Source organism: Lampetra fluviatilis, chromosome 2 (genome assembly GCF_964198595.1).
Source record: "Lampetra fluviatilis chromosome 2, kcLamFluv1.1, whole genome shotgun sequence".
Taxonomy (NCBI): domain Eukaryota; kingdom Metazoa; phylum Chordata; class Hyperoartia; order Petromyzontiformes; family Petromyzontidae; genus Lampetra; species Lampetra fluviatilis.
This window is the reverse complement of record NC_136276.1, coordinates 12,238,313-12,256,513: the sequence shown is the minus strand read 5'-3', so window position 1 is coordinate 12,256,513 and position 18,201 is coordinate 12,238,313. Positions and strand designations below refer to the sequence as shown.

At 40.2% G+C, this 18,201-nt stretch overlaps 1 protein-coding gene across 14 annotated transcripts; it reads left to right on the top strand.

The window, feature by feature from the left end:
* The first annotated feature begins 382 nt into the window (after nucleotides 1-382).
* On the top strand, nucleotides 383-16,670 carry MARCHF7 (membrane associated ring-CH-type finger 7). Of its 14 annotated transcripts, none has more exons than XM_078869590.1 (12): nucleotides 1,093-1,149; nucleotides 2,285-2,377; nucleotides 3,085-3,131; nucleotides 6,246-6,389; nucleotides 7,502-7,691; nucleotides 7,935-8,096; nucleotides 8,921-10,595; nucleotides 10,730-10,899; nucleotides 11,160-11,269; nucleotides 12,643-12,744; nucleotides 13,199-13,250; nucleotides 15,458-16,670. In XM_078869590.1, exons 3-12 carry the CDS (start codon nucleotides 3,108-3,110, stop codon nucleotides 15,568-15,570), a joined length of 2,742 nt encoding a protein of 913 aa, XP_078725716.1. In that variant the 5' UTR covers nucleotides 1,093-1,149; nucleotides 2,285-2,377; nucleotides 3,085-3,107; the 3' UTR covers nucleotides 15,571-16,670. The 14 variants fall into 14 exon arrangements, with proteins under 14 accessions (XP_078725690.1, XP_078725716.1, XP_078725645.1 ...); XM_078869607.1 differs by having other exon boundaries at nucleotides 1,094-1,143; XM_078869581.1 differs by having other exon boundaries at nucleotides 1,095-1,182.
* Nucleotides 16,671-18,201: the final 1,531 nt, after the last annotated feature.

Below are 18,201 nucleotides of genomic sequence, written 5' to 3'. Positions count from 1 at the left end.
CAGCCCCACCCCCCCCCCCATGATAGCCCCTCCCACCTCGTCCCTCTTTGGGCCACGCCCCCAAACTGATCTTAGCTCCGCCTCTAACTCCGTCTCTAGAACCCCTCCCCCCCCCCGCCGCTCCCCCCCACCGACCCCTTTGCCCCCCCCCTAGCCCCCGCCCCCCTGACCAACCCATTGTCTACATTGCCTGAGCAGGTCGCGTTGCGGCGACTCCCATTGGCCACTCGCGTGGCCAATAGCGGCGCGTGGGCAAGGGAGATCCTCGCGACAGTGATCACGTGCTCGCGCTGCAGCCAATAGTCGTGAGGCGTAGGGGCAGGCGGGTGACGATTGGTGGTGACGTCACGCGTCCCCACATCTTAAATTGAGGGGCCATCTTGGGTAGGGAAAGGCTCCGTCTCTATGGTGGGTGGACGACTGTCGTTTTGCATCCTTCCTCGACAAATTCGCTTGTAAATAGTGACGCGTAGTTTGTTGTTTAACGACGCCGTGCGTCGATTGTTCGCGTTCTAATTTCGAGCAAACGTAGCCCTCCCTGCGTATTTTAAAGTTAACATCGCGGATAGTTTAGCCAGGAAGGAGGAAGCTGCGCTCTCTGCGCCCTTTATTAAAGAATCTGCCGTCTTCGTGCTTCTGCGACAACGCTGCCCCCGAAGAGCAGGCATGGAGGCGCGCGAGCACTCGCGACGGTGCAAGCGAGGCGCGCGTCCAGCCGCCTCCATTCGTCGGGCTTTCGCGGAGAGGCAAAAGGCAGCCACGGACGGGAGCGTATACAAGTGTTTTAGGATGTGGTGGGGGTTACGGGTGATCGGTGGGCGTTTGTCATAATACAGAGAGTAACGTGATGGTAATATTAACAATAACAAGTCGGCTGTGGGCGTGTACACTCTGCTGCGTCACGTGGTCTTAGCATCACGTGACGCGTTGGCCGTTGCCCTGGGCTACGCGGGGAGTCGGGGGGGGGGGTGAGGACGGCAGTGACGTCGCTCCGCACCGTCACGTGGTGTGGGGATGAGGTGCGGGGGGGGGTGACGTTGAGGGGCGGCGGGGGGGGGGGTGACGTTGAGGGGCGGGGCTGAAGAGGGGGGAGGGGCGGGGCTGAAGAGGGAGCCGCCATCACGGGCGAGGCTGCCGTCGTCTGTGCGTGTGAGGGATTTACGCGGCCACGGCGGCGGCGGCGTGAGCGAGGTTTTTTTTTTAAAACTCCGAGTCGCATCTGTTATAATTAGTCGGCACGGTGGAGGGCAGTGTAAAGAAGAGCTGTGTGGCTGAACGAGTTGCCTTGCCCGGGTCCTTCCTGGCTTCGCCACGGTGGCTTTGCTCTCGACATTTTTTCCGCCCTTTAAAATTGGCACGGCTTTCGCTTCTTCTTGGTGTTATTGTTCACGGTGGTTTCGGCTGATTGTTAGTGGTCGTGGTGATGTTATTGTTAATGTCGAAATGCGGCTTGGTGTTTTTGGTGGCATTGGTTTTGGTTTTTGAGGAGTGTATCATCTTGAGCGTGTTTGGTTGATGTCTCGCTGGGCCCTCAATTTTTGGCTTTTTAAATGCCCTCCACTCTTGTCTATGTGGCAGAGTCCATCGTGTATCTTCCCCCCCTCTTGTTTATATGGGCATACGCGTGTCTCTTGTGTTGTTTGTACTCTTAGTCAAACAAAATCCGCACTTTGACTCATCCCTTTTTTTATTTCTTGTCCCCAAATGTACAGTTGAATGTTTGCCGCAAGACATTGTCCGTGTAATCGTTGACTTAACACGTAGGCATTCGCAACCAATATCCATAAATACAGGGTTTTTTGGGGGGTTTAGGTCGCGTAAATGTGTGTCGTTTAACCTGTGTTCGATGGTGGCGGGTTGAACAAACACCTATATTTACTTGATCTAACAAAGAAACCTGGGTTATGGACGTTGACTTCTATGTTTGAGTACTGCTACATCTTTACCATCTTATCGGCCATCATTGCTGTTCATACCGAATTGTTAAAAGTTTAGTGCTGTGTTTAGTGCTCGGGGTTTCTGATTGTTTTGTTTAACCAGGACAATATACTGTATCACCCTTTTTACTTTTTAATACTTAAGCTAACATAATAAGAATGTGACCGACAGTTTTTTTTTTGCCAATCGCATCGTATACGCTAGAGGCACGAAGTACTGTATACACTATTGTTACTTGTATCATACGTTCATATTAGCTGTTGATGCGCAGCAGATAATTGTTATGATGTAAAGTATAATTTCCGTTAAATACGCGTATCCAATGTGTGCTGTGTTTGCAAAACAGTTATTCAAGATATCGAGATAGAAGGCCCTGAAGATATTTGCGCCTTAGCAATGCCATAAGACAGGGATGCGCAGGACATTTGAATCCAACAAGGTAACAGTGTTGTACCTATCCTTTACCTGACGGAAGTAACCACCATGTGGTTCTGTGACTTTATTTATCACGCCCTTCTGTACACTTGAACGTGGTGGAAATGATGTGCGTTCTACATAATGTGTTTTTTTGACGTTTTTAAAGTTAATTTAAGCGTTCCATTTAAAATCGTGGTTTAATTTAGTTACATTACAATTTTAAATTTTCCATTAAGTCATTTTTGTTGTGGCTGACATTTACCAAGGTTAATAGTTATATTATTTTCCCCGATTAAAATTAATATTAATTCAGGAAGTCAATGTAATTATTATGATAAATGCTATTTAACTACTGTGAATGTAATGTTCCTGTCATTACTTCGGGTCACTTTGTGATTGACCCAACAACATGGGTCATTGTGGGTGCATTAATATAGTTGATTTCATAACGGTACAATCTAATTCACTGTTTTGACATGTAAAATAAAAGCATTTTGTTTATCTTACTAGTTTAGTGAATTTTGTTCCTGTTACGATAATTAAATTACAATGTGCAATTTAGTATTCAAATGCAATCTTAAACCAATTTGTTAAAATAACTTTAAATATATTTTGCTATATAAGTAATGTAACATCTGTGCCATTTATAAGTTTCCCGCAATGTTTATTTCCCTATGACCAAATCACCTGGAATGGGCCTGATATCATCAAATCTTGGAAACTAAGCAGGGTTGAGCCTGGATAGTACTTGGATGGGCGACTACCATGCAAAACAGGTGATGTAGGCTGTGGTGCTATGCGATGGACAGCAAAAGGCAGTGTAGAACAACCAATTGTACTGTACATGTATGCAACCCACTTTCACCAACCTACATTGCCCAGCGTAATGAAATATGGTTAAATCACCCCCACAACTCGTTTGGCCTGGAATAATCCTCCTTTAATATTGGATTGACAAAGGGCTGGATATGAACATTGTTTATTTGGGAGGGCACTGCAATGCGTGGTCCCAGTGATCTAAATTTGATTCCTGGTGATGGCATACATCTGTGGCATGTGAAATAAAAACTAGTCCGGGGGTTCCTTCTTTCTTTCACCCACTCTATACTGACCAGTGTTAAGTTTCGTCAAAAAATTCCCACTGGGGAGGATGTAAATAGATAAAGAGTTATTTCAGAAAATGTGCAATTCTAACATCTCAATCGAGACCAGAGAAACCAGCTCTTGCATTTGCTGTGAAGAATGGCCATTGCCTAAAACTTCGCCTGTTGTATATATTTAGTTTAGAAGGCATTATTGACGGTGAGTTTTTGTTAATTGTGCTTGTGCACCACTGCTAAAGCAGCATCACTAAACAACTCCAATTGGAGTTGCAACCGTGGGAGATGCTGTTGTGTTAAAGGCTCACCGCACATTAAAATGGAAGCTTGTTTTCACTATCCCATGTGGTGCGTTCGTGTGGCCCTTAGTCTTGGTTTCTGATTTTTGTATCATGGGGTTTTTATTATTGTATTATCAATTGAAAAATACCCGTTAAGTATATTAATCAGTATTTGTTATAAATTAAATAAAACTCGGCCAGCCAACGTGTGTGTGTAGGGAAACAAACTACAGACTGGTCTAGATGTATTGTGACCCCCCTCAATGAATTGACCCCGAACATGCTTTTGTTGGCATATTCATTTCTGTTTGAAATAAACCTTAAAATATATCACGTTTAAAGACTTAAATAGGGGTCACTAGACAGCTGCACCACCCTGTATGCAATGTAGCTTATGCATATTATTGTAGATTACATTTCCTAGAATATTAGGTTTATCCTTTGCATACATCTGTATTTTGATTCTTGAGTTCAAATTTGTTTTCTCTGGGGAAATTATAAGCAATCGTTAACTTCTGTAATTAATGATGTGCCTGTTTTGGTGGCCCTTTAATTATAAGCACAGCTGTGCTTATGGCCAGGTGTGATCTGACCCAAATAAACTACTGTACAGGAAAGAAAATGTGCATTTTATAGGCAGTATCTGCCTGCAACATTTTCCTCATTCTTACGTAGTAGTCATATTATGTTTACTACCTGATGAAAGGCTTACAATGTCGCCATTCCCTAATGCTACAATACATCTTGCTTACGCACATGAGCTGGTCTTATAGCTCCATCTCCGCAGTCGTTCGCCTTGTCGAGTGTTCTTTCCTTTGACTGCCACTCGGCAGTCTCATCGATCTCGAATCCTTTCGAACAATACAGTACGTCCTTCCCAAGCCAACTTTAGTCAGACTTGTTTTTAACCTTATGTATATTGTATAATCCACTTGTTCCTCCTTTCCGTTTTCCCCCAAATACAAATATCTACATTTGTATTTTTAATTGTTTGTTTAAACCAGTCCATTTCATGTAAATGAGGTAACATGTACCGATTTAAATCTTTCTTTGGGTATTTTAGTGTGCTTTTATAAATGAATTATTTATCCCCAAAATTACTATCCTGCTCTCACTTCACCTCACCCTCATTGTGATCCAATCCACCTTCACTAATTGTGAAAGATGTACTTTTTTCCAGTTGTGTTCCTCCAAGAATTCCTTAAGAATATTTGTGCATGATTCTAGTTTTGCACATAGTACTGTACAGTATTTATCTTTCCCTTTGTTGTAAAAATATATGGAAATATGTAATTTTGTAAATGACAAGTTAACTGATAACCATTTGTCAAATACACAACATAATTTGAGGAGTTTCAGGTCGTTTAGTAAGGAAAGTTCGTCTGTCATGATCAATCAGCTGCTGGATGAAGGCCTATCCGCGCTGTTTCCACTTCACGATCATGCAACTATCCATTTAGCACATGAACTGGCTTCATCGCTCCATCTCCCCGGTGAACATCCTCTCCTAAGTATTCCTTTCTGTTGCTTATTCTTTATTCATCCCTTCTAGATATGTCCTGCCCAATCATTTAATAGTTTGGATGGTGTCATTAACCTGCCTGTGTTCTCCAATACATGTACTATATTCCTCTTGTGTTTCAATGTTATTCCAAGCATGTATCTCCCATGTTTCATTGTACACTTTCCAGTTTTTAGTCTTTATTTTTGTTGAAGTGCAACATACATTTCTAACAATTTAAATTAACCTTTATTCCAGCAATATATATTTGTTTACTTCCAAACACAATTAGCTTTGAACGGTATTAATTGCTTGTTGCTGTACGTATTGGATATAAGGCATCCTGACATACCTGGTTTTTATTTTTCGACTACAAAATGTACCAATTCACAGTTAATGCACGTGTATGCACATCTGTATTGTAATGAAATGCAATATATATTACTGTACCTGATAGGACTAAATATGGAGGATTTTGTGTATATATGCTTTTATTCTTGTATACATTTGCTCAACCTAATTTAATGGACTTGATTAGATAATGTTCGATTATAATAGATTTTTTCTTGATGCTTATCAAAACTATGTTACGTTCTCCCTGGGCATTGTGGCTTCCATCTTTGGCCTGGCGATAATATTTTTTTGTATTTCTACTGCTTAGTAACATTTAGATACTATATATTAAACATTGCTAAAATGGTGTTTTTGTTTTTATTGCGTAATTATCCAAACTGCGTTAGAGTTGGTTAATTGCACTTAATCTCGGACATAGCCACATTATGTAATTTCAGGAAGCTATGTTACCAGCTGATGAAATGTTGCGCAATCCAGTGCTGGAAACCCTACATTTTCTGTATTGTGTTGTGCATGTACAGAAAGTAAACTGGATTCACCATGGTGCATCTTGTAGTGGTGAACAAAACTGTCGCCTTGTAATATAAGTGTCCTACGGTATTAAAGCCGAATACTCTAACGTATTGTAAATCTTATTAATTTCATTTTGTACAGGTCTGGGTGAACAAAAGGGAAGAGCCTGTTAACAGAAACTGGGAGTTGCGGAGCACTGGAAGGGACGTGCAGAGCCAAAGGCCATCTTACACAAATTCTGTCAGTCAGAGGCTTGTTGGCATGGGCTGTTCCAGCAGCAGAGCGGTAGGTCTGTACGAAGGTCATTAGTGAGCACGTTTATTTGTTAAAGTGAATATAAACTGGTCTTTTATGTTCATTCTGAGAGAAATATTTGTTTAATTGACATGCACCCAAAACGCGATCAATTGTCTGTTTATCATGTGCATTAACGGCCTTTTGTCAGTCCACTCCTGGATGAGGGCCTCCCTATGCTGTGTGGGTTCACGGGGGGGTGGTGGGGGTTGACCACACTTGACCGTGGTGGTTGGTGTGTGAAGGTATTTTCTTAGTCGGTCATAAGTAGTGGAAATCTCTTAAACTTGCATGCATGAAATGAGTTGTCACACAGAAATGAATGTAATGCACTGCAATATACATAATGTATATGTCTACATAATGTATATTGCAGCGCAATATAATGTAAGCGTCAACCTATTTGTGTACAACAAGCGAGATTTGATGAATTGCCACTAAATGTTTACGAACATTTTAAAAACAATGTACCTTTTCGGTTTTCACATCACAGCTATCGTTATAAAATAACAGTTTAATATGTCATTGGCATAGGAATGTTCCCCAAATTACAATTGTAAATAAATGCTTCTTGTCACTATGTTAAAATTGTTAACGTAGTAGGTTCATGTATGTATAACGTTACTGCTTTGTTAAACTGACACTTTATCTAACAGACCCGATGTTAATTTTTTTAAACCTTTGAACATTACAAAACGGGATATTTATACGACTGTCGTAAGGGAAAATTTTACTTCTCACTTGGGCAACGAGATTCTTTGCAGTAATATGATTTAAAGCTTAGTAACTGGATTACTGTCAGATTTCATAATGTCAGCACTGGTGCAGCTTAATCTGTATGGAATATTGATGCAGCTTTCAAAAAGGTTGTGTGGTTATTGATTTGTATACTATGTATTGGAGTTCTAGTCAACATTTTTTATATTGTTTATTATAGAAAGTGTTAGTTTTGTTACAACAAATGGAGTTGTGTAATATATTTAGACTTTTTTTCATAGTCTTGATGCACAATGTTTCTCTACCATATTCCATAAAATAAAGGCATTAATATGTTGCCACCTTCACTCATGTCCAAGTAAATTCTTCATTGTGCTCCATGACAGCTGTCTCCACGTGACTCGGCTGGCTCTCGGGACACGGCACGCATGGACAGCCGTGGCAGCTCGGCTAGATCGAGCCGGGATAATGGTCCTGCTGGTGCCACAGCGCGTCAACTCTCTCCACACGAGGAGCTCTCGAAGCGGCCGAAACTCCTGTCTTCCAACTCTGCAGCCCCTCTGCCAGCCAACAGTGGTTGGTTGCACCCAGTCGAGTTGTTGCATTGTAACAAGAAAGTCTACTTGAACACCTTTTGACAGAATTAAGCTTAATATACCTTCTGACAATATATAGTAAATCTGGAGGTAGTTAAGAATATGAATTAGATGGATATTTTGTAAAGTGTTAGTACACTCTATCCAGAGTTTTTTTTTCTTAGAAGCCACAGGGAGAAATGTTCGACTGGAAATATAATTTTCATAAAATTTGTTTTTGAAGGCCCAACCTTACAAAGAAGACCAGTGCCTTCTGACAATAGCTTGCCTACCGATGCCTCTGGGATTGGAGATGCAACATTGCCAGGACATGGAAGGAACAGAGAGAACTTGACATCAAGCAGGATCTATCCTTTGAACCACAGGCCACGGACGTTTGATTTTGGTGAGCATGTTTTTTGCCAAATAATTTTCTTGCAAGCAGCCACTTGTATTTTCATCCTTGTCTAATTTTAATAGACCTTGTGTTTTCACATTTTGTGACTTGTTTTTACCTGAAGTATCACTTCCATCGTTCATAAATAGATTTTGTCTTTGAAAAAAAACTTCACCTTTTGAATTAAATGTATTGGAACAACCATTCCTTAAAACATATGGTTCCACCCTTATTCCAAATATGTTTATAAATATGCATTCTAGGTGTGTACAATGTGTTCAGTGGTATTTTGGTTGAGCAATGTTGGAAATTAATGCATATTCAGATTTTCTGCCCAGGGGTCCATTTCATATCACAACTCCCTCGATCCCATCCACATCCCCCTCCATACAACACCACGCTCGGTACTAAATATATTGAAGCACAAATTGTAAAAAAGTAGTAGAGGTGGTTTCTCTTTGACTTTTTAAACTGTTTTAGGTGACGTAATCACTTCATGTAGTTCAATATCATATTTGGGACATAATTGAAATTTTTAGTCCATCATTTTAGTGCCAGATAATGGCCTCTCCCACCATGTCATTCATGACAGTTGTTGTCGGACTATTTCATGATACTGGTCAATACAAGTTGGATAAGCTATTCCTAGTCGCACGTCGGCATCCGTGGCTGGTAATTCAACTCTCACCGCTGGGATCATAGCACGGTGCGCTAACCACTGCATCACTACTCCATTCAATAACATCAGATGTAAATGTACCATTTGATGTTTTGCAGGTGGTTAGCAAACAGGGTACATTTTTGACCAATCTTGTGTTCTTTTTCCTTTCTAGATACGGAGCAAGACAGATTATCTGCTCACCTGGCTCAGGGAGCACGCCCCAGGCATGTATATAACAGACATGCTACTGAAGTAAGAGAACCCAACTACATAGAACCTGATTATATGTCAAGCCCATTACCCAGAGGCTACAGAGAACGATCATATGCATTTCTGTCACGGAGGCAAACCAGTATGAATCGAGGTACCAATGAAACCCGCACGGCACGCACAGGAAATGACCCTGAGGAGCTTTCATCAGTACGCCGTTCATGGGTGCCATACTCTATACCTTCAAGCTCCCATCAAGGATCGGAATGCTTGCTCCCTCATATGTCTGTATCGGCTGCAAGCAGCAGGCAGTCTTCTGAGGTTGGGCATGCACAGGACATAAATGCAGGGGCATCGGCATCTTCACGTCGCAACCCTTCTGGAAACGAACCCGCATTTTCTTACTTTAGCAGGGAGCCCCATACAGAAGAAGGGATTGATTTATCTCGAGAGAATTGGAATGAGAGTGGGCTGCGCAGAAGAACAACTAGTAGTAGGTCGGTACCACAAAATGCTGCTCCTGAAATAGAGGGACTAAATGGTTTCACAGATTCAAATTTACCTAGCCGTTGGGCAAGTACAAGGTTATCAGCAGCCCGAGATATTATGCATGACATGGAAAGGTCAGGTGTTTCTCTAAGATTGAGTGATTTAAGGAGAAGATTGCTGACGACTTCTGGAGGTGTGGGATTAGGAAGAGGAGAAAATGTGTCAAATCCATACCAAAATGTTTCTTCTTTAAGGACTACTGTTAACAATTTGAGAGCCGATAGGCAACCAGACAGACAGCCAGACCCTGTCCAACAGACTGGCTTCACAAGATTTGGAGCAAGGAGAGGAACTAATTCCCGCTCAACAGTTGAAATGCCTGCATCTGAAACAGAAGGCATTAATATCCAAAGTTCCTGGCCTGAAAGCAATGTGCAAAATGGGAATGTGGCACAAAATGAGAATTTACGATCAAATATGTCTCCATACTTGAGGGATGCAAGTCCAGTGCAACGGTGCATGGGTAGGGGCAGAAGGGTTCCTAGAGAAGAATCCTCAAGACCAGCTACTTATTCATACTTCCCAAATCTGGGCATTGAGTCTCCAATAAGGCAATGGCAAGAAAATACGGATGATCTTCAAAGACAACGTGCCGATTCCCCCTATGTTAACACCTTTTCTTTCAATAATACACTTCCATATCGTGCATATTCAGCACCACATGACACTTCTGATTCCTTTGAAATGGATCTTACCTACATCCTAGATGGGGCATCTGACTCGAGTTCCAGTGCATCAGGCAGACTACAGAGCAATGAGAGCATCGGTACTAGTAGTGCTGGCAGCAGTTCTTCGGGGCCATCCCAAAGTAGCCCAGTTTCGACAGCATCTCGCACGAGTCGGGATGACGAGGTGCGCGTTCTGGGAGTCGTCCCGGGCTCCAGCTCCCTGCTTTTCTCCTTGTCTGACCGGAGAGCTGGATTTGGAGCCGTCGCTGAGGACAATGTCACCTCAACAGCTACAGCTCGCCACAGACGTACAGTGGGTACTTCTCAGCCAGTCACATCCCGACTGGGTACACATGAAATGTCATCTGCCCAGCTGCTGCCCTCTCGTGATCCTGAAAGGCTCCGGCAAATACAAGAAAGGTAAAAAAAAAGTTATGGAGTCTCGTTTACAATTTTGCTAGCTTCTTGTGTTGTGCTTTACTGGTTTAAATTTTTTGCCTTTTTTATTCTGGTATAACCTGTTAAGCGTTTATTTTCTCCCTACGTGTGTTCAGACTGCTGATGGAGGACTCTGATGAGGAAGAAGGAGACATCTGCCGCATCTGCCAGATGAGTGCCGTGGCTCCAGGCAACCTGCTCGTTGTCCCCTGTAGCTGTACAGGCAGCCTGCAGTATGTCCACCAGGACTGCATGCGGCGCTGGCTCGAGGCCAAGATTAAGTCTGGTGAGAGCCAAGTGCCATTCACTGATGCCCCCACTTTGGATGTGTGCATATGGGCACAAAACTTATCTTTCAGCACATTGACTTTTACATAGCATGTCTATAAGGCACTATTTTTTGGGGGGGAAATGGTTTTTCAGAATGTTTTCCTACCTTAGTTTTTAGTAATTGTTTTTAAAAAGGTGATGACTATAATTTTGTGTGACGAGGGCAGGCATTTGTAGGAAAATTGGCAACCTGCACATTGTTCTGCCTGAACACAGGTGCCGAGCTGTCGGCAGTGCTGCACTGTGAGCTGTGCAAGCAACTACTACGTTTTGAGGTGGAGGGGTTCGACATACACCAGCTCTATCAAGAGCACTCTGCCAATCAGGTCAGCTCTTTGGGCATTGTATATACATGAGGGAAGTGGAAAAGCCAAACCAGAGACATTTAATTTATAAAAAATATGACCATCTACAAAGCTACATTGTTTATTTACATTGTATTGTCAATGCCTATAATCAAGCAATCAATGTTTTAGGAAGAAGGTAAATGTGTGCATATTAATTATCCTAAGTGAAACATATGAGACTTTTAGCAGTGTTACTGATGCAAACCATGATTATGTTGATTGTGTTATAACCCCCACTTAGCTTTTTAACCAAATGTGTATCTTTGTATAACAGCGTGGTGATTACCAAGTTACAGCTGACATGAACAACAATCCAACACATCCTAAATTAAATGTTATTAGCGCTGTGGACCGCTCCCTGATTTTTTCCCCCCCACTTGGCAAGCTGTGGAGCTTTTCATCCTCATAGACAATATATTCTGCTGAAAAGGATGAACGCTGTTGTGCATCAGTGAACAGACAATCCCAAATCTGTCTGGTCTGTACAGTTTGTGCCAGCAAGATTATATGACTGCGCATACAGTAGCACGTCTCTTTTGTTCTCTGGTAAACATATCACTGTCGCTATAAGATGCGAGCAGTTCAATTTCCAAGTGTATTATTTGCAAAGACCATGTAATGCCAAACGAACATTTCCATCATCTGGGTACCTGTGTGTGCACTGGCTTTTAGTCTTTTTATCCTTTCTTGTGCTGTGATAACAAATGTGGTGTTTTAACTCGCCATGATACATTTATATTGAAAAAGAGCTGTGTTTTGGCGTACAATATCTTGGTTTATTTGCACTTTTTTATGTAAGCATTGAGGCAAACGGCTAACAATTTTCATTACCAATGCAATAACACTGCTGTCATCCTGAGAAATTACCAAAAATTGCATCACTGAATTTTACCCAATACAGTATTTAGTCTTATCAAAACTACAAAAATGGATTCTCATGAATGAGAAATGACCAACATTTCTGGATGGGGTTTTGTGGGTCAGAAGCTGAGAACAGCAAGCTCACAAAGGCTTGGCTTTGCCTCTGGATGTGGAAATCTAACTCACGATTTCAACAGTATTGTATTACCTTTCGTAAGCTAACCACCTGAATGCATTTCTTGAATAGTACGGCCATTTTAAGAAGAACTTGAGTTTTTGGTACGAATATTACAATGCAAACGCTGAATTTGGAATCGGGATGGTGATGGGGTGGCGAGTTCTCAAGTTTTAGCTATTGCATACATTTTCAATGACACAAAATATTGTTTCAGGATGACTTTATTTTCTTACCCCTTTAAGTTCTCTCTATGGGAAAAAAAATGGCAGCCTTGTGTATAACAGCTGATGAAGAGAGTGCTTTTTGTTCACAGGCCCAAAGTGACTTTGTTCACTCGGGGTTATACCTCGTACTGTTGCTACATCTTTGCGAACAGAGATTCAATGACATCTTGCGGAACCCTCGCGCTAACCGGGTAAGGCACTGAACATTTGGTACAATCTACGACAAATGAGTGTTAATTTGTTTCAAATAAACATACGGTGTCATTAATTGCAAGGGCAGAGTGTTAATTGGTTTCCATTAACCTGTTCCACATTATTAATTATAACAATGCTCGGTTATTTTTTATTATCTTCCCTAATTCTCATTTAGTTTGTTTCCTACATATATTGTGCACATTAATGGAAAGTTGAAAAGCTTATTTCCTGCAAAAATCATTCTTCTAACGAGTTTTTCAACAAGCATTTGGAAGCTACATAAATATATAAAATGTACTTATCATTGCTGTAATTGTGTTTTGTAAAATGTGCACACCAGGTAAGTTTTTAAAATGTCACAAGGTAAAGGTAAGGATGAACACTTGCAGATGTTGATATTGTTATTAGCTTTCATCAGGAACTTGGTTACTGTACATTTTTATATTACAGTTATTCCATCTGACAAGGTTGTTTCCACGGCTTCAGCAGGATGACCATGAAAGTAGGTTTACTATATTCCTGCCTCCACCATACCAAGGAATGTAAAAGGCACAAAGCATGTTTTGGTGGTTGACCCTTTCACAGCTGCTGTGTGATTTCCCTTTGAGTACAGATGGCTTGATTAGAATTCAGCAGGCACACCAGCAAGCTGTTTTCATTTTTTCTAGTTTAACAAGGACACTGGTGCCATGTACCTATTTCCAGCAGCATTATTGTCAATGTGTTTTGACCTTGGAAGCCCGTGGATTTAATGCAAGAATCCTAGACGATTGGCCTGTTCAGAGAGCATTAGTATTTCTATGAACAGTGTAATATTTTCTGTGCTGCGATTGAAAATAAAGCATTGTCCTTTCAGTTTCAAAAGTAAAAGTTAATGTGGCAAAAAATAGTTGTTGCCGAATGCTGGGGAAAATGTCTTAAGTTAGTGTGCCCTCGTACACAATTATGAAATGAACAGCATGCTTTAAAAGGTATTCAAGCTATGAAATTGCCCAAAATAACACGTTTTTTAAATTTGCAATTGATTAAGCATTTATATCTCTTGAGATGAATGCATGCATCCTTTTAATTTGTATCGTTTTCATTTCCTTTTGTTATTGATATTTTAAAAAGTAAGATATCTTCAGATTAATTTGCTTTTTATTGGTTCTTTCGGTAAAGTCACGTAGAAGGGAAGTAATAAAATAATAAAAATCAAACATAAGGCGACAGACTCGACGGACCTGGTTTTCACCTGAGGACGGCTGCTTGCGTTGTGGCCGAAACGTCGTGAGAATTATTTTATTATGTTTTATTTTTATTATTTTATTACTTCCCTTCTACGTGACTTTACCGAAAGAACCAAGAAGATGAATCCCTGCAGTCACGAAAGCTTTAAATCAAAAATTAATTTGCTTGTTGCACTTTACCGATTTCTGTTTTAAAAACATCTTCATTGATTTAAGTGTACTGTTTGTGTAGTTGTATCCCCATAAATCGGTTGTACATTTCCACTAAATGTGACAATGTTGATTTTAGAATGACATGCCTTAGAAGAAAGCCAGCCATAGGACTACTATATACAGCGTCCTAGTAATGGCAGGATATCCGTACCATGCTACCAGCAGGAATTGTGCCATTTTGAATTGTTTTGGTAATTGACATGTCATGTCTATAAAAATCATAGCGTATTCAAGTGTCAGTTTAATTGCATACCAATTATTATCCATACTTGTACACTACTCATCTTTTGCCCGCTGAATAATGTACGATAAAATGTGTATTTGAACCTTATGATGGGACCCCGGGGTCTCGAATAAACAGAAGTCAAAATCGTAATTATTTTTGGTGACTCCGTCCCACCGTGCACAAACGCTGCGACCCACCTGGCGCGGATCATTCTGTTGTCATGTCGTCCAAGCGCAGCGAGGACGAATGCGCAGAAGAGACAACCTTTAAACTTTGAGCGCATCATGTAGAGCTCGTCGAGAGGAATAGATTGCCGAATCGTTCGCCTTCAACAGACATAAAATGACGTCACAACGCAGTTTATACGAGAGCCGGGGGCTTATGGGACCCGGGGGTCCTGCCATAAGGTTAATTTGTCTAAAGGTGAACGCACCTCAACTGCTAAATAAATGTGTAAGATTAACATTCATGATGGTCTTGTTTATGTTCCTGCAATTAACTATTATGTAGAGGAAAGTGGGAAATATCTCTAACGGTTGTGTTTTTCACAATTTCATTACTTCTGTAAGTGAGACGAATATTTCAGTTGTGTGAAAAGTATGTATTTGAACTAATTTCACCATATGTAGCCAACTTCTAATCGGAGGTGTGGGAATGTTATGGGATATTGCTTTTAGTACTTTAGTTCTTATTTACTTTAGTTCTCATTACTGAATGCATTTTTGAGTCTTAAGGTTATAACAGTTAACACTTTATCTAGATATTAAATTATGAATATGATTATGTCAACAATGTATATGATGAAATACACAGTAAATGATTAAACAATGTGGGCATCCATACAGTGTAGGCATTATCGCAACAGGTTTTACATTAATTATAAGAACCTGGTGCATTTTAGTTAAACGTGTCCTTAATTTGATTGTTGTGAGCCACTTAAAATGTTCCATCACATCCAATTTCATGGCTGTAAGCAAAAGGTCACGTCACTGAGTTTTTACAGGTTTAATTGCATTCTGTGGTTGCTTTTTTTCTGCCAAGGCTCTGATGATGATGGCGATGACGACGAGGATGATGAATTCCAGGCTTTCAGAACTATCCTGCAGGATGGAACCATTTTGATTGCACGAAGCCGACGGCACCGAGATGTGTGAGGGAAAGTGCTGTACATTTGGCATCGGAGCTGCTTGGCACGGCTAATGTACGTAGATAAGGAACTAGTGGTGATTGACAGAGCAATGACGTAGGATTTTATTATCATGTCAAGTTAGTGGTTTATGGTAGTCGATCAAAGCTCTACCTCTTTGTTTTGCTATCTCTTAATTTTAATCTAAAGTGACCGACTGCCTTAGCAAATTTTTTTGCCACCAAATGAAAAGCATTAATTCAATGGAAACACTCTATTCTTTACACCAGCCTGAAGTGTATAATTCTTAGTGACTGGCATATATAATAGCACATGCTAATGGACCATATTAGTATGCTTCAATAAATACTGCATTTTGGCTGCCTTGCCCTGTAACATCATGAGGCATTAATTATGACAGTGGGTCTGGTTCTGCTTTTTTTTCTTGCAGGCTTTATTTTTGCTTAATTCGCTCTGAAACATATCTTTAAAAGCCTTTTAATTTGCATATGTTTGGATTTTTAGGATAATTTGTTTGAAAGATAATTGTTTCCATTCAATTGTGTATGATCTATGTATGGATGCATATTAATATATTGTGAATGGTGCAAATGCAGAATAATTGTAAACAAACATTTGTAACAAATCTGTAAAATGTTTGGTTTATAAAAGAGTTAATTCTGCACTACTGAACTTGTAAATGTATTTCTATGTGAAACATGCTGAATAGCAGAGGCTTGTTTAAAATGCAACGTTTTCAACATCAGAAATGCGGTATCATTTCACCTTTTTATTTCCATACAAATGTTTTTTGTGGTATGCAGAAAGAGGGAAGAGTAGTTTCATGGTTATACCTTTTTGTTTTCAGAAAAACCATACACACTTTTTGTGCATTTGTTAAAGATTTATAATTTTTGTTCTGAATGTGTGTTCCATATGTTCAGGGTCTCTGCACATGTGCACGTAGGATCGAGTGCATTTGTGTTATTGTGGGTTTTTATGTTGGGTAATTTTTGTTGCGTACCAAATGTATGTTTACACTTTATTTGCAGTTACTTGCCTGCTTTATTCCTTGTATCTGTCTCATATGGATGTTGATTTTAAAATGCAATAAAACTATGGAATATGTGTACTGTATAATTTTTAATACAGTTTATTAAATGTTACATTTTCCCGCTGTTCATTTATACAATTATTAATCTGTAAATTGATATTGGTCTTTTGGATTACCTTTTTACTACCTTAGAATTATGCTACGCCAAGGTAGACTATCAACTTTAAAGGTGATTTGAAGATTTCGTGACTGCAGGAATCCATACTCTTTGGTTGTTTCGGTAAAGTCACGTAGGTAGAAAATAATATCACGACGTTTCTATCGCAACAAGCGGTCGTCTTCAGGCGGAAAAAACAAATCCAGCAGTGGAACTGCTGAACCAGCGAAAGCTGTTACAACAAGGTGACAGCCTGACATAACCTTGTTGTTACAGCTCTCGCTGGTTCAGCAGTTCCACTGCTGGATTTTTTTTCTGCCGCCTGAGGACGAACGCTTGTTGCGATCGAAACGTCGTGATATATTTTTTACTTATTTTTCTACCTACGTGACTTTACCGAAAGAACCAAAGAGTAACTTGAAAGGTATTGAGTTTTTCTTTGTCTCAAATTATAGAATTAATGCTATACCTATGTAAGCATGTGTGTGTTTTAAATTTAATGCAACAGTCTGTTGTGAAATGTAAATGGTTTTAAGCACAAGTGTTAAATTGGTTAATACTGGTTGATGTATTCTCTGCAATGGTTAAATTCCCATCCAGGAAAATAATACAACAAAATACATTTTGGCAAATGCCCTCGACAGTCGTCTACATTTTCAAACCACTGGTCACCCCTGCTAGATAATTTAAATGGTTGATCCAGTTGCGAATAGCCGATCCTGTTGGTCCTTTAATATAATTCTGATCGATTGGAATTGCATTTAAATTGCCTAATATGCTCCATTACCCAACCACTTATTTAAAATGTGTTTATGCATACGTCTGGAGCAGCAACTTTTTGGTGGGTCCTGCATTAAAGTTGAGGTTTGACAAGTTCAATTTAATGAGTGGCATGTGGGAGAAAACCAGAGAATCCATACTTCAGAATAACCCAAAAAATCCTTAGTGTGGTTCACAAGTCCGCCTTTATTCTAACATCAGGTCCCCTCGCAGCTCGCTGGGTTTGCAAGTCTCAAATACAGTCACGTTCCACAAACCCTGCCCCCAAAATGCTCTTAAAGACCTGTACAATAAGCCTCAAAATAAAAAAAGTTAAATAATTGTAAATCATATCAACTGGCTGGCTATCAATTATGCTAAATTATATTCAAGTTTCTCAACTAAAATTGTGATTTCCTGTAGTTTTTCTCTTGCCAAATAGAAACCGTTTTCACAATTGTGATTCTTTGCATCCATTATAAATTGGTGATTATAAAAAATACAATCAGTATTTGACCCAGTGTTAATTCGGTAATGTTTAGATTAAACCTTGGTTAATCCAATTTTTACAAACCAATGCTTATTTCTTGATGCAAAAATCTCGATTAAATCTAAAAGGGGAAAATGTCAACTGGGTGGTTTTTAACTTTTGCCGACAAAACTGGATCCCAAATGTCAAAACTGGGTGC

Bases quoted from the DNA above. Each gene is read 5' to 3' on its own strand.
- MARCHF7 (XM_078869564.1), top strand. From the start codon at position 2,351: ATGCGCAGGACATTTGAATCCAACAAG. The intron at 6,390-7,501 runs GTAGGTCTGTAC...GCTCCATGACAG, and splicing joins GCTGTTCCAGCAGCAGAGCG to CTGTCTCCACGTGACTCGGC. The intron at 12,745-13,198 runs GTAAGGCACTGA...TTTATATTACAG, and splicing joins GGAACCCTCGCGCTAACCGG to TTATTCCATCTGACAAGGTT.